Raw genomic sequence first — 22908 nt, 5'->3', positions numbered from 1 at the left:
CACTTCCTTTCTATTGCTATTGCTACCACCTCTGCCCTGGCCTTTATCTCTTAAGGCTTGGACAGTAACTCTGTATAGGCATTATTTAAAGCATACTTACATTAACGTTCAGAAAATATCTTCTTTTCAATTTAAAATGCTACTGATGAAAAATCCTTTTTTTAAGATTTAATTTATTTATTTTTATAGAGAGAGGGGAAGGGAGAGAAAAAGAGAGGGGGAGAAACATAAGTGTGAGAGAAACATCACTGACTGCCTCTCATAAGCATGCCAACCAACCAAGGACCGAATCTGCAACCCAGGCATATGCCTTGACCAGGAATTGAACTGTTGGCCTTTCATTTTGCGGGACAATGCTCATGCAACTGAGCCACATTAGTCAGGACAGAAAGTTAAATTTCAGTGACAGGCTAGGGGGACCTTTATTCCCTATTATAGAGTTCACTACTACCTTGGAAATCATATAAAACTCATGGGTCTTAAGTTACCTGTGAGTTCCGGTTATGCTTTTTACTAGTTAAATCAATTTAGGGGAATCTTTTCTCTTCAAACTTGTTTTTTTCAAAATCTATTAAGTGGTGCTAATAATCTCTAGCTTACTCTTAGGGTTATTCTAAGTATCCATTGAGCTAACTGATGTGAAACCCTTTAAAAACTGTGAAACTTTTCACTCAAGCAGAAGATTGTTACTGTTATTTTATGTATTTATACTATCTACTCAGCCAATTAACATTATTTAGTGCTTTCTATGTGGCAGGAACTGTCCTAAGCAGGGAAGATAAAGCAGTGAACACTGTGTTATGGTTGGGAGAGGAATAGGCGATAAAGAAGTAAAAATGATATATTATGTCACATGGTCATTAGTGCTATCGAGAAAAATGAAATAGGAATGGGAGATAGGGACTGTGGAGGGAAGCTGCAGTTTTATTTTTTTCTACTTTATTTTTTATTGTTTATGCTGTTACAGTTGTCCCAATTTTCCCCGTTTTCCCCCCTCCACCCAGCCCACCCCTCTCACCTGCAATCAATCCCCTCTCCATTGTCCATGTCCATGGGTTATTCGTACATGTTCTTTGACTAGATCCTTCCCCTTCCTTCCACCATTCCCCTCCCCTCCTACAGCTGTCAGTCTGCTCCGTGTTTCCATGTCTCTGGTTCTCTCTTTCTCATTAGTTTATTTTGTTCATTAGATTCCAGTTATAAGTGAGGTCACACGGTGCCTGTCTTTCACCAACTGACTTATTTCTCTTAGCATAATAGTCTCCAGTTCCACCTACGCTGTCACAGAAGGTAGGAGTTCCTTCCTTCCGCTGCATAGTGTTCCATTGGGTAAATGTACCACAGGTTTTTAGTTCACTCATCTACTGATGGGCACTTGGGCTGTAGTTGCAGTTTTAAAAGACTGGTTAGAGAAGCCTCACCAAGACAATGGTATAATGACAAGTACTGAAGAAGATGAAGGAGGTAGCCATGTGGATATCTAGGGGAAAAAAATATGTCTGACTGAGGAAACAGCAGATGTGAGGGGCTTAAAGTGGGAGAATTACTGGTTAAGTCTGAGGAATAGCAAGGAGGCCAGCATGGCTGGAGTTAAGAGAATAAGAGGAAAAGTGGCAGATCATGGGGTCAAAGTGGTAATGGGTTAAGAGAAGATAGGCAGATCATATAAAGCCTCACTGATCATTATAAGATCTTTAGTTTTATTGAGTGAGGTGGAGAGCCCTCGATGGATTTTGAGGTTGGAAATGACATGATCTAACATGCTTTAAAAAGACTCACTCTACCCTTAGCAGCTTTATCACCCATTCTTTCTAGAAAAAAAAAAAAAAAAAAAAGGAGGGCCTCCAGGTTACTTCCTTACTGAGTTTCTTCTGAATGTGGGGAAACAGAAAAATCTTTTTCTGACTGTACCTTCTAGTCAGAAAAAATAGACAAGAACCAAAAAGAGCCGTCAAAACAGTGATTTTCAAAGTTGGCTGCACATGAGAATAACTTGAATTTTAAGATTCCAAAGTTTCAGGTTACACCTCTGACTAATTATGTCAGAATCTTGGTAATAGGTCCCAGGTATCAGTATTTTTGAAACTCTCAATGTGCAGCCTATACTGAGGATTACTAGTCAAGGAGCTTGGCCAAACCTTCATGGTAGGAATGAGAACCTTGCATCCTCCACCACTGCGGAGGACCATGCTTCTGATGGGAGAATTGAGCCTGCAACCACTGACCATGCTGAGGAGTGCAGACTTTACAAGTACTGGAGCATGGAGAAGGTAAGTTGTTTGATAGTTTGGAAGCAGGTTATGGGCAAAATAAATCTAGAATAGGAATCTCCCCTAGCTAGGCCAGAAAAGGAAAGCTGAGAACAAGCGCCAAGTGATAAACCGACATTTGGATTACAGGCCAAACATCTGTAAATGATGAGGGCACTGTACAGATTAGAAGCCTGATTTTGAAATGAAGTAGCATTTTCAAGATCAAGCTCAGCAACTGCTTTGATTTTTGCCAGTCCTGTACATGTGGGAAATTGAGGAGGCTCACGGGACAGGAGTGGGCAGGGCATGGACCAGCCACTGTCTTCCTTGCCCTTTTTAATCCCACACCTCCTGCACTGTCCAGGCAAAGCAAATATCTTCCCTGAAGGCCTAAATTCTTAATTTAGCCCTGTCATCCTGTCCTGTCCACCCATCCTAGATAGAGAGAGCATGTTTCACCCCACTGGCATGTGCAAATTGAGAAGAGCAGCAGCCGCGAGCTGCAGCCAGAGGCAGCTGCACCAGCAGCAGCCTGCGTACCTTACATCCAGCAGAAACTTGGCCAACGTTGATTATTCAGGGCAGAGTGAGCTAATGTGAGGATTATTATTAAGGTCAGCGTCATTGCTTCTCCTCTTCCCTGCCTACTTGCATTCTTACTCTTCTAGGTTATTTTTTTGGGTCAATCAGGACAGGTGGATGGGCAGGGAGAGCTGCCACATGACAGACAAATGAAATAAGCAGACACTAGTAATTTTACCACTTGTCAGGCTCCTTGGTTAAACCCAATCAGAATATCCAAATAGCCCTTACTGGCATCCATGTTGTAACATGTATTAAATACTTCATTGTTTTTTCTGGTTGAATATTTCATTCTATGGAAAGACCACATTTTGTTTATCTATTTTTTAGTTGATGGATGTCTGGGTTGTTTCTACTTTTTGGATATTACGAATAATGCTGGGAGGAATATTTATGTACATTTTTGTGTTTACATGTATGTTTTCAGTTATTTTGGGTATATACCTAAAAGTGGAATTTTTTGGTCACATGGTAACTGTTTAACATTCTGAGGAACTGCAAGGCCATTTTCCAAAGTGTAAACTACTTTGCATTCTTACCGGCAATATATGAGAGTCCCAATTTCTCCACATGCTTGTTAACACTTAATCACACTTTTTTATTACAACCATTCTAGTGGGTGTGAAGGGGGATTTTATTGTGATTTTGATTTGCATTCCCCTAATTGCTTATTAATGATGTTGAGCATCCTTTCACCTATATTGGCCAATTGTATATCTTCTTGGAATAATGTATATTCAAATACTTTGGCCATTTTTACTTGGGTTATGTATCTTCTTTATTGTTGAGTTATAAAATTTTTCTATATATTCTACATAAACATCTGTTAATCAGATATCTATGATATAGTTTTTTTTCTCCCATTATGTGGGTTGTCATATTTTTTATAGTATCCTTTGAAATGCAAGTTTTAAATTTTGATTAAGTATAATGTATCTATTTTTTCTTTTGTTGTTTGTGCTATTTGTGCTGCCTTTTAAAAAAAGCATTTCCTAATCCAAGATCACAAAGATTTACATCCACATTTCCTTATAAGAAAAAAACCTGAGATGTATAAAAATGTTTTGTTTTCTTATAAAAAAAATTCATAGGAAGTTTAGTTTCATCTTTTACATTGGGCTTTATTTCATTTTGAATTAATTTTATATATGCTGTAACATAAAGGTACAATTTGATTTTTTTTTTAATGTAGATTGCCAGTTGTCACAATATCTTCTTTTCTTTTCTTTCTTTTTTTTTTTTTTTTTGAAAAGCCTATTCTTCCTCCATTGTATTGTCTTGGCACACTTTTTGAAAATCAATTGAGCATAGCATAGCAACTTTATTTATAATGGCTTCAAGTTGGAAATAACACAATGTTCACCAACCAAAAAAAAATGCATAAATATATTATGGAATACCCATACAATAGGCTACATAGAAATGGTAAAGAAGAAATGTTGCTACACACACAGTGGATAAATCTCACAGAAGTTACATTGAGCAGAGAAAACCAGAAACAAACATGTGCTCTTATATGAATCTAGTTTATATGAAGTTTAAGGACAGGCAAAACTAAGAATCACAATAGAAGCCAGAATAGAAATTACTCGGAAGAATGTGATGGTATTGAGTGGGAAGGGGAATGAGAGGTCCTTCCAAGGTAATGGAATGGTTTTTATATCTTTATCTGGGGAGTGTTTATATGAGTGTAAACATATGTAAAATTTTTATAGGCCTATCTATAGTACTGACTCATCCAGCCCTTTGGAGGATTCAGCCACATTTCTGTGACACTATAGACAATTACCTAGCTGCAGTTATGAGACATCTCAGAGTAACTCTGATTTTCTTAAAACTTAATTATTCTCTTAAAATAAAAGGCAGTCATCTGCCAAAGCACACTGCTGACCACAGGGGAGAATTTGGCATAAGTTCCAAGATTGTCCTTGAATAATGACATTTAACCATTATTAGGCAATTCCACTCATATGCCCAGATTTCTTCAGTACAACTGGAGTCTATGTGATTTTGTTCTCTTTAATAAATGTAATATGTTAAGCTTATAATGACAGACAATTTAATTTGTTTGCTTTAGATCAACTGTTAAAACCAAAAAAAAAAAAAAAAAAAGAGAGAGAGAGGGGGGGGGGAGAAAAGGCCTCCGTTCATTTCCTGGGTCATGGTAGGGAGATTTGGCACTAAGCCTACCTTGCTGAGACATAGGTCTCAAAACCAAGGTTAAAGGATATGTGCTAAGATTCATGCCATATGCTGTTGATTAGATGGATGGGACTCTGGAAACCAAACAAAATAGGGTGTTTCAGACACCCAAAGGCCAGAAGCAGCTGCTATGAAGATTTCAGATGCCTATGTCAGGAGCTTATCTCAAGAGTAGGCCTGCACTTTGGTTTCTGTCAATGTAATGCTCTGTTTTGTTTTGTCTGTTTGTTTTTGCGGGCAACAGAAGAATACAGGGGAGTTGTTCAGACCAGTATGCTGGACCTGTGATGACACTTAATTCCCTTGTCATGAGGGCTATGAGACCACTGATGGTTCTTCTCCTTGATGAGAAGTGTGGCTAGAGAGGGGAACATGCCTATTGAGGCTAACACTATAGGCCAGTAATCAGAACAACACAGGGGGAAGCATCTTTAGCTTGTGAAAAACGGATTGTGTAGTCCACTTTCTTCCGAATAAAGAATGGGAAATGCCCTGGCTGGTGTGGCTTATTGGATTGAGTGTCGGCCTGGGAACCAAAAGGTTGCTTGTTCAATGTCCAGTCAGGGCACATGCTTGGGTTGTGGGCCATGTCCCCAGTTGGGGGTGCACAACAGGCGAGCGACAGATTTATCTCTCGCACATGGATGTTTCTCTTCTTCTCTTTCTCCCTCCCTTCCTCTCTTTCTAAAAATAAATTTAAAAAATATTTTTAAAAGAATGGGAAAGAATGGCCCCGTTGACGGTAGGAAAATGTGTGAGCTTGCCAGACACGATGACTTACTCCATTGCTATTGGGGACCTCTGAGGGAAGGAGTGATGTCCTCTCAAGGTCTACATGCACACTATCCTGTCTTCTGACAAAAACAATCTCACTCCACCTTTCTTTTTGAGCAGTGCAAACCCGTTGTAACAATTACTTGAGTCTCCCTCATTAAGATTCATCTTTGTAGAGAACTACCTCTCTGAATACTTAACTCAGTCTTACTTTGCATAGTTTTTCAAAAGCCTTCAAAATGGTTTGATGGACTTTAGGTCATTTAATTCTCCCAAGAGCTATATAAGTTAGGTGAGAAACACTGTTCCCTTTTTTCAGATTAATTGAAGCCAAAAAAGATTAAGTAGCTCATGCAAGGTTATAGCTCGAAAGAAGAGCTAGGTAAGTTGACCAACCATCCCAGATTGCCAGACACTGTCCCACTTTTAGCACTGAAAGTCCCATGTCCTGAGGAAGCCTTTTATTCTTGAGCAAACCTGGATGATCGATCACACCAAGATTAGGACCCTTATCTCCCAACTGTCAAACGAACACTAGTGCTACTGCCCTAAGCCATCTATATTCCAAGAACTTATCTGAGTAGTGTTTCCCCTTCTCCACACCTTAGTGTACCAGGACATTTATTCATGCTGGGTCTTTTTGTCCTTCTATTCTACTTAGGACAGAAGCAATAGCAGTTAGCTGTCCTCAAAGGCACTTCAGACAATTTTGATTAAAGAACCATGCTTCAGGTTTCTCAGCCACAAATGAAAGATGATAATCCCTATATTCCTTACCTCACATGGGTGTTGCGTGGAACAAATAATGTTGAATACAAAAGTGCTTTCTGAACTGTTAAGGGCTAGTGACATGTGAGATAGGAGCCCCCCAGATAGAAGTCAGCTTCTTGTTTTATCATTCTCTTCCCAGTTAAGCAAGTGATCTAGCCACCAACTATGTGAACTTTGGCCAATTCCTTGGCCTCTGTGCTTCAGTTTCCTCATATTCAAATTGGGGTTAATAATCATCCCTGCTATGATTGTTTTAAGGTTTTTACTAATTATTACACGTGAAGCATTTAAGAGTTGCTCGCACATGGTCAGGACTATATGAGCATTGGCTGTTTTACGTTGTCTTCCCCAACTTTTCTACCTCAAAGACAGACAAGATTAAGAGGACACAGAAATCAGGTAACATGGGAACTACTACTTCTCTTGCAGTCTCTTTCCACTAACTCCCTAGTTTTTTGTGTTCTGTACCCAGTCCTCCCATCATGGATTGCCAAGAAAATGAGTACTGGGACCCATGGGGACGGTGTGTCACTTGCCAACCATGTGGGCCTGGACAAGAGCTTTCCAAGGTAAGTCCCTGTGGCCAGAATATTTTTTCTGTTACATCTTAGGAACCATCTGGCAATTGAGAAGGTCCAAGATTAGGGGAGCCCCACCTGTGGTTAATACAATTCAATGGGCAAAATATGAAATCCAAGGATTATGACAATAGCAGCCACAGCTCCAACAAGAAGTCATCATGGCACCCTGGCTGGTGTGGATCAGTGGATTGAGCATCGGACTGCGAACCAAGTGTCGCTGGTTCAATTCCCAGTCAGGGCACATGACTAGGTTGCATGTCAGGTCCCCAGTTGGGGGCACGAGTGAGAGGCAAGCACACAGTGATGTTTCTCTCCCTCTCTTTCTCCTTTCCCTTCTCTCTAAAAATAAATAAATAAACAAACAAACAAACAATAAATAATTTTTTAAAAAAAGAAGTCATCGTGGCAAGATGAGGGTCAAAGGAGGGTTCCATGAGATAATGGGATACCTCAAAAGGAGATGTGGCTTGCAGAGGCCTAGGAAGATTGTTTGGCATTAGGAAAATATGGCATAAAGCAGGGCCCACCCACTTGAGGTTCAGGAGGCAGATATCAGGTCTTGGGAATGGGAAAGAGAAAACTAAGAGGGCTGAGAAAGTTTTTCAAAGGAGGATTAAGGATGGGGAACTAGGGATGGTCTAGGATCTAAACTGGTAGAAAGGGTCAGAACAAAACAACCAGCAGGGTGGGCATCTTTTGCTCAGCCCTGGCTCCGAAGATGGTGCTGCTTTTTTTTTTTTTTCTTTCTTTCTTTTCTGCCTTAGGTCTCTGTTGGTCCCAGAACCTGGGGGTGATATTAAATTTAGGCTGCAGTTGGGCCAAAAGAAGTCTGGAAGGAGACAGCCAACAGATGTTTTCTTCACACTCACATCTTTTTATATATTTTTGTTGAATTTATTGGGGTTACATTGGTTTATAAAATTATATAGATATCAAGTGTACAATTTTTTAAGAGATCATCTGTACAGGGTGGGTACAAAGTAGGTTTACAGTTGTTCATATGGAAAATGACTCAATAATTAATAAATAACAATATAAAAATAAATTCTGTGTTTTACATACAACTGTAGACCTGTTTTTGTCCCACCCTGTATACTGTATTGTGTGTTTACCACCCAAAGTCTAGTCTCTTTTTGTCATCATTTATCCCCCTTTACCCTCTTCTACCTCCCCCATCCCCTTTCTATCTGGTCATCACATACTGATGTCTTTCACACTCACATCTTATTTTCTGCAGTTGTTCAAAATTCAGCCATCACTTACTGAACACAGTCGAAGTGACACACATGGTTGTAGGCACAGAACATATGATAAAACAGATTCAAGTCTTTGCCCTAATGGGCTTTACTCCTTCCTTAGTGAAACAAACACAGAGTGGGATACATATAAAGATAATGAAGGACTTAGATATGGAGGTATGATGAGAATTAAATTAGGGTGATCTGCTACAGAGTGACCTGATGGCTACTTGAGGTACAGAAGCAGAAGGCCTCTCTAAGGAGGTACCTTCTAGGGAAAGGATACAGCTAATGCAGAGTCCCAAGGTGGGGACTGTTGGCATGTTAATGGAAGAGGCAGAAGATTAGTGCAGCTGATGAGTGAGAGGGGGTGAGAAGGAGTGAGGTACACAATGAGATCACAGAGGGAGGTGTGGGCTAAACCATGTATAGTGTTAAAGTCTATGATTAGAATTTTTAATTTTTTTCTAAATGCTCAAGGAATGCTTTGAAAGGGTTGGGGTAGGAGAGTGACATAATCCTATGGTTGACAGAAAATATAACTATTATTTAGCCCACCTCTTTCTACCAACCTGTTTCACAAATGAAGAGACTGAAGCTTATGGATGTCAACAGATACAAGCACTAACTCTAATTTTACCTCTTTACACATAACATTCTGTACCACAGTGGGATGCCTACATGATTGAAAAGGGATCCCAGGATCAAGGAAGGATCATCACAGGTTAGGTCATGCTAGACATTTGGATAGATCTGATGAAATCTCTTTTTCTTTGTTCTTTAACTTTATATTTTTAATGTATTTCTATTTTTTCAATTACAGTTGACATTCAATATTATTTCATATTACTTTTGGGTGTACAGCATATTGGTCAGATAATTATATAATTTACAAAGTGATCCCCCAATAAGTGTGGTACCCACCTGGCAGTATACATAGTTATTATAATATTATTGACTATATTTCCTATATTGTACTTTACATTCCTTTGACTATTCTGTAACAACCAATCTGTGCTTTTCAATCCCTTCACTTTTTTCACCTAAATCTCCTAATCTCCCCTCCTCTGGCAACCATTAGTCTGCTCTCTGCATCTATGAGTCTTACTCTGTTTGTTTATATAGTTCTTTAAATTCTACATATATAAATGAAATCATATGGTATTTGTTTTTTCACTTACTGAGTTATTTCATATACCATACTACCTTCTACATCCATTCGTGCTATCGCAAATGGTAACATTTCATTCTTTTTCGTGGCTAATATGCCATTGCATGTATGTATCACAGCTTTTTTATCCATTTGTCTATGGATGGGAACTTAAGTTGCTTCCATATATTAGCTATTGGAAATAAAGCTGCAATGAACATGAGGTGGCATATATTCTTTCAAATTAGCATTTGGGGCTCCTTCGGGTATATACCCAGAAGTGTAATCACTGGCTCACGAGGCAGTTCCATTGTTAATTTTTTGAGGTAACTCCATACCGCTTTCCACAGTGGCTGCACCGGTCTGCATTCCCACCGGCAGTGCAGTAGGGTTCCCGTTTCCCCACATCCTTGCCAGCACTTGTTGTTTTTGACTACTGATGATGGCCATTCTGACTGGTGTGCGGTGGTAACTCATTGTGGTTTTTATTTGCATCCCTCTGATGGCTAGTGACATTGAGCATCTTTTCATATGTCTATGGGCCTTCTGTACGTCCTCTTTGGAGAAGTGTCTATTCAGGTATTTTGCTCATTTTTTTAATTGGATTGTTTGTTTCTGTTGTTCTTGTTGTTGAGTTGTAGAAGTTCTTTAAAATTTTTGGATATTAAACCTTTTTCGGATGTGTCATTGGTGAATATGTTCTCCCATATAGTGGGTTGCCTTTTCATTTTGTTGATGGTTTCATTTACCACGCAAAATCTCTTTAGTTTGATGTAGTGCAATTTGTTTAGTTTCTCCTTTTTTTCCTTGCTGAGGAGATATACCAGAATAATATTACTATGAGAAATGTTCAGTATTTTACTGCTTATGTTTTCTAGTAGCTTTATGGTTTCAAGTCTTTCACTTAAGTCTTTAATTCATTTTGAGTTTTTTCTCTTATATGGTGTATAAAAGTGATCTGGATTCTTATTTTTGCATGTATCTGTCCTATTTTGCCAACACCAATTATTGAATATACTATATTTACCCCATTGTATGTCCTTGCCTGCTTTATCAAATGCTAATTGACTATATAGGTGAGGGTTTATTTCAGGGCTGTATATATCCTGTTCCATTGAATTCTGTCTCTGTTTTTATGCTAGTGCCATGCTGTTTTGATTGTTATAGACCTGTAGTGTAGTTTGACATAATTAGAGAAAGGAAGGGAGGAGAAAAAATGATGCATGATACCTCCAACATAGCTATTTCTCAAAATTCCTGTGTCTCTTAGAGGTCCTCTGTGGTTCCCTACAATTTTTTGGATTATTTGTTCTAGTTCTGCAATATATGCCATTTGTATTTTGATAGGAATTACACTGAATCTATAGCTTGCCTTGGATACTTTGGACATTTTATTTTTTTTTATTTTTTTTTATTTACCCTCCTTTACCCTTTTTTTTTTTAAATTTTGGTTTGGACATTTTAAAGATGTTAATTTTTCCTACCCATGAGCACAGTATATATTTCCATTTACTGGTATCTTCTTCAATTTCTTTCTTCACTGTCTTATAATTTTTCAAGTACAGATTTTTTTTAAGATTTTATTTATTTATTTTCAGAGAGACGGAAAGGGAAGAAAAAAGAGAAAGGGAGAAACATTGATGGGTTGCCTATTGTAGGCCCCAATTAGGGACCTGGCCCACCACCCAGGTACGTGCCCTATCCAGGAATCGAACCAGTGACCTTTTGGTTCACAGATCAGTGCTCAGTCCACTGAGCCATGTCAACCAGGGGTCAAGCACACATTTTTTTACATCTCTGGTTAAATTTATTTCCAGGCATTTTATTTTATTTATCCTCACCAAAGGACATTTTATTTTATTTTATTTTATTTTATTTTATTTTTCTTAGAGAGGAAGGGAGAGAAAGAAAAGCCAATATGAGAGAGAAGCATTGATTGGCTGCCTTCTCATACACACCTGGACCAGGAATCTTATGTGCCTGGTCTGGGACCAAACCCACAATGTAGGTATGTGCTCTGGCCGGGAATGGAACCCACGACCTTTGGTTATGAGACGATGCTACAACCAACTGAGCCACACCAGCCAGGGACTTATATTTTTGATGCAATTGTAAATAGGATAGTTTTCTTATTTTGCTTTTTTTGATAGTTCATTTTTGGAGTATAAAAATGCTGCCATTTGTTTATTTTCTGCTTTGTTTCCAGTGCCTGAGGAGATACTCCAGCAAAAATATTTCTACGTTGAATACCTGAGATTTTACTCCCTATGTTTTCTTCTAGGAATTTTATTGTTTTGTGACTTACATTTAAGTTTCGTATCCATTTTGAGTTTATTTTTGTGTATGATGTAAGTTGGTTGTCTAGTTTCATTTCTTTGCATGTACCAGTCTAGTTTTCCCAATACCATTTATTGAAGAGACAGTCTTTGCTCCATTGTATGCTCTTGGCACCTTTGTCAAATATCAATTGCTCATACAAGAATGTGTTTATTCCTGGGCTCTCTTTTCTATTCCATTGATCTGTATGTCAATTCTTGTGCCAGTACCAGGCTTCTTTTTTTATTACAGTGGCTTTACATGAGGTCTGTCCAGAAGGTATCCAGCCACACAATATGAAAAACAGACATATTTATTTAAGAAGATACAAGAAACATTGTACATAGGACAATGACGCCTCAGTCCTCTTCAAAGTAGGCACCTTGTGACCTTACACAGTCCTCCCAGTCACCATCAGCTGACCTGTCGTATTTTCCTGAATCTCATCAACAGTGATTTTAGTTTTGCAAAAAACCAGAAGTCATAGGGTGCCAAATCTGGGCTGTAGGGGGACAGAGACATGAGGTATGATCTGGTTCATTGTCGTGATAAAGCTGCCAATCACCAGTTGCCCATAGCTGTGGCCTTCTGAATCATCCTAATAGGTTCTGCAGAGGAATGTTCAAGCTTAATGCAAAATTTCATGCAGATTTTGTTGCTCTACTTGCTCAGCCATTTTTTAATGTGATGGCCACATAGTACACACGCTCACTCAATGGCATCTACCACCTCCACTGACGAGGACAGTGAAGTTGTCATTGTTCACACATGCGCATTCCAGTCCAGTCCACTCTCCTTGGCTGCCTGGTTACATCAATGTCATGTAAACCGTTCTCATTATATTAACAACGGCTGGACTTTTTTTCTGGACAGGCATCATAGTATAGTTTGATAACAGGAGTTGTGATACCTCCAGCTTTGGTCTTCTTTTGTAAGAGTGCTGAGGCTATTTAGTCTTTTTTGTTTCCATATACATTTTCAGAGTGTTTGTTCAAGTTCTCTGAAGTATGCCATTGGTATTTTAATAGGATTGCATGGACTGTATAGATTGCTTTGGGTAGATTAGCCATTTTAATGATTTTAATTCTTCCAATCCATGCACATGGTACATACTTCCACTTACTTGTATCTTCCTTCATTTCCTTCTTCAGTTTTCAGAGCACAGATCTTTTGCCTCTTTAGTTACATTTATTCCTAGGTACCTTATTTTTGTTGTGTTGTTGCAATAATAAATGAAATTGTTTTCTTTTTATTTAAGATTTTATTTATTTACTTTTAGAGAGAGGGGAAGGGAGGCAGAAAGACAGAGAGAGAAACATCAATGTGTGGTTGCCTGTCATGCACCCCCAACCGGGGACCCGGCCCGCAACCCAGGCATGTGCCCTGACTGGGAATCGAACCAGCGACCCTTTGGTTCCCAGGCTGGCACTCAGTTCACTGAGCCACACCAGTCAGGGCTGGAATTGTTTTCTTAGTTTCTCTTTCTGATAGTTCATTATTGGTGTATAAAAATGCCATCAATTTCTGGGTATTAATTTTGTATCCTGCTACTTTGCCAAAATTGCTTATTAAGTCCACTAGTTTTTTTGGTCGAATTCTTAGGGTTTTCTATGTACAATATCATGGTATCTGTGATTAATGGCAGCTTTACTTCCTCCTTTCCGATTTTGAAGCCTTTTATTTCTTCTTGTCTGATTGCTGTGGCCAGGACTTCCAGAACTATAATGGGACTAGAAAAATTAAGTTTCTGTGCTCTCACTGGTGTGGCTCAGTGGGTTTTCCTGCAAACCAGTGGGTCATTATTTTGATTTCCAGTCAGGACACATGCCTGGGTTGCAGGCCAGGTCCCTGGTTGGCGGTGTGCAAGAGGGAACCAATCAATGTTTCCCTTGCACATCAATATTTCTCACCCTCTCTGTCTTCCTCCCCTCCTCTCTCTCTAAAAATAAATAAATTAAACCTTAAAAAAAAAAACTAGAATAGACCTATAACTAAACTAATGAAATTGAAGCAGTAATTAAAATACTCCCACCAAACCAAAGCCCTGGACTGCATGGCTTCACGGGAGAATTTTACTAAACATTCAAAGAACTAACATCTATCCTCTCCAAATTATTCAGAACAAAATCAAGAGGAAGGAAAACTTTAAAGCTCTTTTTATGAGGCCAGCATCATCATTCTAATTCCAAAACCTGGTAAAGACACTACAAAGAAATAAAATTATAGGCCAATGTCCCTGATGAACACAGATGCAGAAATCCTCAACAAAGTATTAGCAAACTGGATCCAGCAATACATAAAAGACCATACACTATGATCAAGTGGGATTTATTCTGGGAATGTAAGTTTGGTACGATATCCACAAATCAATAAACAGGATACACCACAAAAACAAAGGGAAGAATAAAATTCACATGATCATATTTTTACAAAGCACTTGATTAAATCCAGCACCCATTTATGATAAAAGCTCTCAGCAAAATTAGAAGAGAGGAAACATATTTCAACTTAATAAAGGCCATATATGACAAAGCCACAGTCAAGATCATACTCAATGGACAAAAACTGCAAGTGTTTCCTTTAAGATCAGGAACAAGACAGGGATGTCTGCTTTCACCACTCTTACTCAACATAGTACCAGAAATCCTACCCATAGCAATCAGACAAGAAGAAATAAAAGGCATACATATTGAAAAGATGAAAAACTGTCATTATTTGCAGATGACATTATACTATATATGGTGAACCCAAAAGATTCCACCAAAAAACTGTTAGAACTAACTGATTAATGAATTCTGTAAAGTAGCAAGATACAAAATAAATATCCAAAAATCAGTTGCATAAACCTTTGACTGTTTTCAAGAGTTATGAGAACATTGACTCTGACGGTTTCTGTTTGCCATGTTTCTGTGAGGGAACAAAAGCTTGGAACTGCTGCCCCTTCCTTTGTCCTGGCATCCTCTGTTATTTTTAATATATGAATTTCAACATCTTTCTGGGTGTCCCTATATGCCAGAAAATCAAAATATAAAGAAAATTAAGGATATTTTAATAATAAAATAAACATAAAGCAGAAAACAAGTATTTGGGGTGGCAGGCCTGGGAAGAGGCATACATCATTTTAATCCATTGGCTAGAAATTAGGCACATGGCCCCACCTAACTGCAGTGGGGTCAGGGAATGTTGGCTATGACATTCCCAGGAGGAAAGGAAAATGAGTGTGGTCAATAACCACCCAGTTTCTGCCAGAACTATCAAATAGCTGATATCCATTGATAACTAGAGTAGTGTCTTTGAGAAAGAGCTATGACATACCAAGCTGGAGCCTTGTTCTTAGGTAAAAATGCCATAGCTGGAAGAATATTTATGGACCATCTATTTTCAATCTCCTCTGATTCCCAAAAATTGAGAGGGGCTCTCCAGAGTCACACTGAGTCAACACTAGACCTGAGCCAAGAGCAGCTGGATAACTCATCTCTCCTCTATACCATTGACACTCAAACATTTTTGACCATTACCAAGAGCAAGAAATAAATTTTTCATTACAATACATAACTTACAGATGTTTTATCTGTAAAAGTTTTACAAAGCAACACTGAGATAGGTAGTAAGTACAACTATATGTCACACCTCTGCAGCTGCCCACTATCTAGAACATTATAGAATTTCACCTTCTTTTACTTTCATAGTTAGTAATGATCAGGTGATATGTGTGGTTGAGGACAGGTGAGCAAAGTGAAATGGGAGGAGCCAGTACACAGTTCACAATGTTCTCTTTCTCGATGTTCCAATCATGGCAACACAAACATGAAGCCTCTGTCATCCTGGGTAACCCAATGAGGATAATGTAAAGCAGAGCCCCCAGCAAACCTCTAGTAGGCAAATAGTGTGAGTGAGAAACAAACCTTTGGTTTTTATTAGACACTAAGATTTGGAGTTTCCTTATTGCCATAGCGTAACTTAACCTGTGCTGACTGATATAAGTACCTATGATAGCTTTAGTACATGCTATGTACTTTGGTATTTGATATCATTACTTTATTTTGTCTTATTTCAATGCAGTAAATTGATTTCCTGACTTAGTAATGGGTTGCAACTTGCAATTTGTAAACTCTGTAAAATGCCCACTTGTCCCAAAGCTGATCTTCTACCCAAGTTCTTATACTGCAATGTTAGTGACTGCCATTTCTCTGCAGGATTGTGGTTATGGAGAGGGGGGAGATGCATACTGCACAGCCTGCCCTCCCCGCAGATACAAAAGCAGCTGGGGCCATCATAGATGTCACATTTGCATCACTTGTGCTGTCATCAATCGTGTCCAGAAGGCCAACTGCACAGCTACTTCTAATGCTGTCTGTGGGGACTGTCTGCCCAGGTGAGCCTGCTGTATGAAACCAAGCTGTTCCAGGCCTTCTCCAGCCCTTGGAAGTCTCTCTTATCTCTCAGAGCCTACCTAGTTCTAACTGTCCATATCATGATGACTTTATGCTCCCACTCGGGAGAAGCAGTGTCCTGTCAAGATCCTCCTATAAAGTGACTAGCACATGGTCAGCCACAGATGAATATTTAACAGCTTTATTACCATGCTGGCATGCTTAGCCCAGGCCCGAGTCAAGATATATGTCACTCTAAACATAAAAGAGATTGGGAAGGAGCTGGTATCAAAGCAGAGATCCCCTTTTGTGATACTAGTTTCCCTTTTGGTTATAGCGTGCGGTGAACGGGGAATAGATTTAGTATCTGGGACTCTGAGTCGGAATCAGACATAGAGACAGAGAAGTCATGAGGGATGGTGGTGGGTGTTGGCTTCCACGAGGGCAAGACTCCTAAAAGCTGCCTATGGTCCCAGGAAGGATCAAACCCAGGGCATTGATTGTTTGATCACCTTGCAATTGCTTATTGCTCTGATCACAGGTTCTACCAAAAGACACGCATTGGAGGCCTGCAGGACCAGGAGTGCATCCCGTGCACGAAACAGACCCCCACTTCTGAGGTTCAATGTTTGTATCCAGTTCTCTTCTTTTTTTAATTCCCCAACCCACTGAGTGGCAGTAAGGCAGGGTAGTAAAGACTTCTACTACCCACTCATACTCTTTCCTGCAGGGTAGATTAGCAAGGGAATTAATTGGTTAGATTTGAATCCTGGTTTCGCAATGTACAGTATTATCTGTGTAACCCTCTACAAATCATTGAAATTTATTGACTCTCATTTTCTTCATCTGAAGAAAATATGAGTCATGACAAACATTGTTTTTCGTACCTTACGGGATGACTGTCTAGGTATAATGAAATAATAAATTTAGAAGTAGCTTATAAATTATAACATATGTATACTTATGGATGATAATGTGATGATTATGATGATGATGATGGTGATGACAATGATATGAGGTTTATAGGAGTCCCTCGTGCTTAGGACTAGTAATGGTTGAATGAAGTACTAGGATCTAGTCTATACCTATATCACTATTCATTTATCTGTCCATCTGCCTATCATTTTTTATCTATCTACCATCTATATATCTACTTGTGTCCTTTTCAAATTATTGATATCTTTTTAAATCTTAAAATATTTCAAATATATGGAAATATTTAAATGCAGAAAATATAAAATAAAAATGCTCAATAACAAATATCCATAATTTATAAATTTAACACTTTGTGTATTTTCTTCAGATTTTTTTTAAAAGAACGAAGATTCTGGAGAACATTATGCTAGGTGAAATAAGCCAGTCAGAGAAAGACAAACACCATATGATTTCACTCATATGTGGAATCTAACAAACTGAACTAATAAGGAACATGGGGACAGACTCACAGATGGAGAGCAGGATGACAACTAAGGGTGAGGGAGGTTAGGGAGTGGAGGGATTGAGCAAAAAGGAAAGAGGACTCATGGACATGGACCACAGTGTGGTGATGGGGGGGTGTGTATAAGGAGGCTAAATGGTAATGGAAAAAATACAATAACAAATAAAATAATTTTAAAAAAACTAGAAAACTAAAATAAATAAACAAACAAACAAATGAAGATTCCATAGGTTTAATGGAATTCCCTTTTTCATCCTGAGTTCTCTTCTCTTTCTACCTCCTCAGAGGCAACCACTATCATGAAATTGTATGTATCTTGATGATAGGCTATGCTACAGGAACAAACCCCAATATCGCAGCAACTTAATACAATAAGCTTGTTTTTCACTATACAAAGGTCTTCCTCCATCTTATGACTGTACCATCTAGATCGTGTGACTTCCAGGTTAATGAGACATGAAAAGAGATAGAGAAGGCATACTGGCTTTTAACTACTAAGATCTGCAAGTGACACACATTATTTCTACTTACAGTCCATTGGCCAGAGGTACTCTGATGGCCTTACTATAAAAGTGTATGGGAAATGCAGAGAAGCACATGAATAATTGGTGAGCACTATGACTCTGCCATCTCTCTACCCATGTTGTAATATTTGGATTATTTTGTGACATATGTATATTATTTATAGGCAATCTATGCTGTTATTTATATTTTATAATGTTTTATATAAATGATATCAAGCTACCTACTCTTTTTCCAGCTTGTTTCCCCGTCTAGATTATTTAAATTAATCCATATACGTCTTTTATTTTAAGTGCTATATAGTAATATTATATCATAGGACTGTATTATGATTTTTTTATCCTGTGCCCAATGGATGAACATGTTAGTTTGTTTCTATTTTTCTAGGTTATATAACTAGTAGTGACATGGAAAGACCACAGAATATGTGCACCTTCAAATAATTGTAGTAATTTATACCATACTAGAAGTTTATGGCAGTTTCTCTGCTTTATTCTTTATACTTTTGCCTGATCTACAGAGAAGTAAAACCGGCTTAGCAGCCCTAATTGGAGAAGGCCCTAAGGAGCGAGTGATGGTCTGAGGAAGTTCAGGACCAGTGGCAGGGTGACTGTTGACCCTCCTCTCATTTCTTGTCTGACAGGCGCCTTCCAGTTGAGCTTAGTGAAGGCAGACGTACCCACAGTGCCTTCTCAGGACACCAGACTTGTACTGGTGAGCAGTCTGCTCGTGGTGTTTACCCTGACCTTGCTGGGGCTCTTCTTCCTTTACTGCAAGAAGTTCTTCAACAGGCATTGCCGGCATGGTAAGTGTACCTGCTTCATGTGTTACATTAATCAAGAACAAGACTACGATGAGCAGAAAAGAAGGATTCGGGGGGTGGGGGGGCTGAGAGCTAATAGGCCTTCCATACAGTGCTGGAAAACCCCAAGGGTGGACTATGGGGGGGGGGCAGAAGAAAGCATGGGACTTTGGAGATGCCTGAGGTTGACCCCGGCCATTCACGGGACCTGCTTCATTAAGATATAGGGGTTCGTAAAGGAACACAACATCATGGGAAAACCCTTGGAAATAAAACCTGCAGGCTTAGGTTCTCAATCTACTTCTAAATAACTGCAACTTCAGACAAGTCATCTTAACTTCTTTTGGCCTCTTTCTCCCTCATCTTTAAAATGACACATGGAGTTAGAGTAGTTGGTTTTGTTCTTTAACAAATTTTCATTTGCACTAATAGGTATAGATTTGGAAACATGTCAAAAATGAAGGGAGGCTGGCTGGATTTGGGATATGACTAATAAAAGTGGGTGAAGTCTTGCGTAAATTATTAGTATAGTAAACCCAAACGTGGGTAACAGAGCCCAATGTCCAGAGGAGTTGTCAAACCTAAACGTTTTTCCCTACACAATAATGATAACCAGAAAGGTCTGGCAGCCAACAGGACAGAGCAATGTGAAATTCCAGATGGAAGGTTATATTTAAATCAGGAGTAACATTATGATCTGTTTTCAGCATAACTCCAGCCATGACAAAAATGGGGGACAGAATGTCCAGGTCAGGGCAAAGGTGGAGGTGGAATGGTGGCTGACTAGGACCAGACAGGGTATTAAAACTCCAGCCAAGGCTATTGAGGCTCAGTACAACTTAAGTATCATCAGGGGAACTGAAAGCTATGTAGAGAAACCAAAGAGGAACACAGGCTAGTGAGCGGTATTGATTTAGTAAGGAAAGGTGAGGGTAAAGTTTACAGGATGCTGGGGTGCTTAAGACCCCTCCTAAGCCCACTGGATACAGGGCCCAAAGCAATACAACTTTTACCTGTCTCTATTTGTATGAGAAGATCCCCTTATATGGACCTACCTCGGTCAGTTTGGCTCTAGGGACTGCCAGATTGTCTTCAGAAAGCCTAACAGATATGTTTAGCTGTTCCTCTGGCTTAACTGGCGATTAATCTAGCACTTCATGGGCTTCACTGACACAAGGGGAACAGTATTGCCCCTTTATGACCCTTATCAAACTCTATCTCTCCTCTAGTCTTTGGAAATTGTAGTTCAGGGTAGATCATCCAGTATTTGACTTTGGAGGTCCATTTCTCAGATAGGAGCTGTTGCCCAGTCCTTGGGCATCAGTATGCAATATGGATAATGAAGCATTTGGGCCACAGGGCCCAGAAAGATGAGGCACCATCTGAGAGCTGCCTCACTCACTCAGAGAAAAAGAACTAGGTAACTTTGCTATGCTTTTTCTCAGTCCTCAACATAATAATGTACAGTAGTACCCTTCTGTGCGAATATGAGGGCAGGCAGCTCCCTCATGGTCTCCATAGGAGAAAGAGGGTTAGACATGTTTTCCACTGGGGAAAGCATTTATCAGGAGTCACTGATTTGAATACATACTGTGGTTATGTAGGTGAAATTAGTGTGTGAATTAGATCCAATATTAGGTGCGATAGAGAGTAGTAGGGACTGTGGCAAACTAAAGAATTCATCTCCTGTCTACAGGGAATTTACTACTCAGCTCCAGTTGTTTGTCACCATGTGGGGATATTTCATATTTAAAGATCTCCTGGATTTTCAAGAGAAGCCAAAAATCTGATTTTTGTTTGAAATAGTTTTAAGCTCTGATGCATTCTAATAAAAAAAATAAAACCACAACCACCATGTGCAGGTTAAGAAATCATATATAGGTTCTTAGTTTGTTACCTCACTTAAGCATAAATTACCACAAATTCAATGGCTTCAAATGACACCCATTTATAATGTCGCTATTTTCATAGGTAAGAAATTTTGTAGGCTCAGCTGAATCTCTGTTTAGTCTCAGAAGGCTGAAATCAAGGAGGGTTGTATTCCTTTCTGGGCGCTCCAGAGAAGAATCCATTTCCTTGATCATTCAGAAAGATGGAAGAATTCAGTTCCTTGCATTTATAGGGCTGAAGTCCCGTGTGTCTGTGGACTGTCAGCTGAGGGTCATTCTCAGTTACTAAAGGCCACTCACATTCTCTGGCTTATGACCCCATTACTTTTTCAAAACTAGCAATGCTGAGTTGAGTCTTTTTGATGACTCACCTTTCTGATTCTCTGATTCATCTGCCCCCTTCTACTTTTAAGGACACATGTGACTACATTGGGCCCACTCGGGTCATCCAGGGTAATCTACCTGTTTTAAGTCCCATGATCTTAATATTACCTGCAAAGTGCCTTTGATGTATAACATACACACAGGCATAACACCAGAGGGTTGAAGATCATGGGGTTAGGTGTCAAAATCTTGCTTCCCAAAGAGGGTAACTCTTTATCTGAAGAAATTGACTCTTTTCCCTGCTTTACCACCAGGGATCCTCAACATGAAACCCCATTGTAAGTGGGTTTCTCAACTGTGCCACCTCAGCCCGGTGCTAGGTGCTCTGGTTCCCAGGATGAAAATGGGGAGTGCTAGCTCCCAGGCCCTTTTACTATCTTGTACTCAGGACCAGGTGCCCTGCTGCAAGGAGCCCCTATCTTTGCGTGACCCAGTGGCTTTTTGCTTCAAGTTGCAGGAGGTTCGCTGCAGTTTGAGGCTGAAGAGGCAGCTGAGGACGAATCTCTCTTCCCCATGCCAGCTGGCCAGGAGACCAGTCCTGAGTCCCCACTGAGTGAAAGCATCTTTGACACCCAGCCACTGAAGCCCATCCTGGATGACGACCGCAGCTCGACTCGTGGCTTCCCCACGCAGGAGTCTTTTACCATGCCCTCCTGTGCCTCAGAGAGCCACTTCCACTGGGTCCACACTCCCATCGAATGCACAGAGCTGGACCTGCACAAGTTTTCCAGCTCTGCCTCCTATACTGGAGCTGAGACCTTGGGGGGGAATGCAGCCGAAAGCTCTGGAGAGCGCCTGGAACCCAGTGTGTCCTTTGAAGTCCCCAGCCCTTAACTCTACTGAGGTGAGCTGGAAAGGTGGGGAAGACCAGAAACTGGGGGCAACCCCAAAGGAATCCTTCTGTGGAGTGCTATTGTTCAGTAGGGCTAGCAGCAGAGGAACAGCAAGCTAGGATCACTGGTGGATGTTAGAACAGTGGTGATGCTAATCTTTTGAGCCAGTCAGATATCAAGGAACTGGCTAGGTTGATGTGGCACCAGTATCTCTATCCTGGCATTTTGCACTGTCTCTCAGGGTCCCACTATCTAACACTTAGTTATTCAGTGATCTCCCCTCATGTATACAAGCACCATGACAACCGAGAAATATGGAGGTCTTGACATCTGAGAGCCTCATATTTCAAATCTACCTCCATTCACTAACAGCTATGTGAACCTTGTGTAAATCCCTTTACCTCTCTGAGCCTCAGGCCCTTAATCTGTAAAATGTAGAAAGCATTACTCACCTCCTAAGTTCTTGTGAGGGCTGAATGAGAATGGCATGTGCAAGTGCATTTTATAGTCTCTGATACGTTAGAGATGTTTAAACTATGTCAGTGTTTCTTTCCTTCCTCCACCCCCACTCACAATTCGCACATTCCTTCATATCTGCTGCACTCGTATTATCGCATCTTTTTATGGTAAGCAGGTCAAAGTTTGTTAGCAGGAACCAAGACACAGGGAGGGAAAGCAATTTGCTCAGTCAGTCACAGAGCGGATCAGTAGCAGAACTAAGCTCTAGCCCAGGTTCTGGGGCTCCAAATCAGAGGTTTCCAAGCCTATCAACGCAACTATTTTATAGACAACGTTGCTTTC

The 22908-nt window shown here is 39.8% G+C and overlaps 1 protein-coding gene across 4 annotated transcripts; it reads left to right on the top strand.

Moving 5' to 3' along the window:
• The first annotated feature begins 7063 nt into the window (after positions 1 to 7063).
• EDA2R (ectodysplasin A2 receptor) lies at positions 7064 to 22114 on the top strand. Of its 4 annotated transcripts, none has more exons than XM_090264797.1 (5): positions 7064 to 7150; positions 16063 to 16241; positions 16781 to 16866; positions 18843 to 19004; positions 21732 to 22114. In XM_090264797.1, exons 1-5 carry the CDS (start codon positions 7064 to 7066, stop codon positions 22106 to 22108), a joined length of 891 nt encoding a protein of 296 aa, XP_090120923.1. In that variant the 3' UTR covers positions 22109 to 22114. The 4 variants fall into 4 exon arrangements, with proteins under 4 accessions (XP_090120923.1, XP_090120922.1, XP_090120924.1 ...); XM_090264796.1 differs by having other exon boundaries at positions 21726 to 22114; XM_090264798.1 differs by lacking the exon at positions 16781 to 16866 and having other exon boundaries at positions 7080 to 7150; positions 21726 to 22114.
• Positions 22115 to 22908: the final 794 nt, after the last annotated feature.

Source organism: Furipterus horrens, unplaced genomic scaffold (genome assembly GCF_987537825.1).
Source record: "Furipterus horrens unplaced genomic scaffold, mFurHor1.1.pri manual_scaffold_17, whole genome shotgun sequence".
NCBI lineage: Eukaryota > Metazoa > Chordata > Mammalia > Chiroptera > Furipteridae > Furipterus > Furipterus horrens.
Note: the sequence above shows the minus strand (reverse complement) of the source record. Positions and strands in the feature narration are given on the sequence as shown.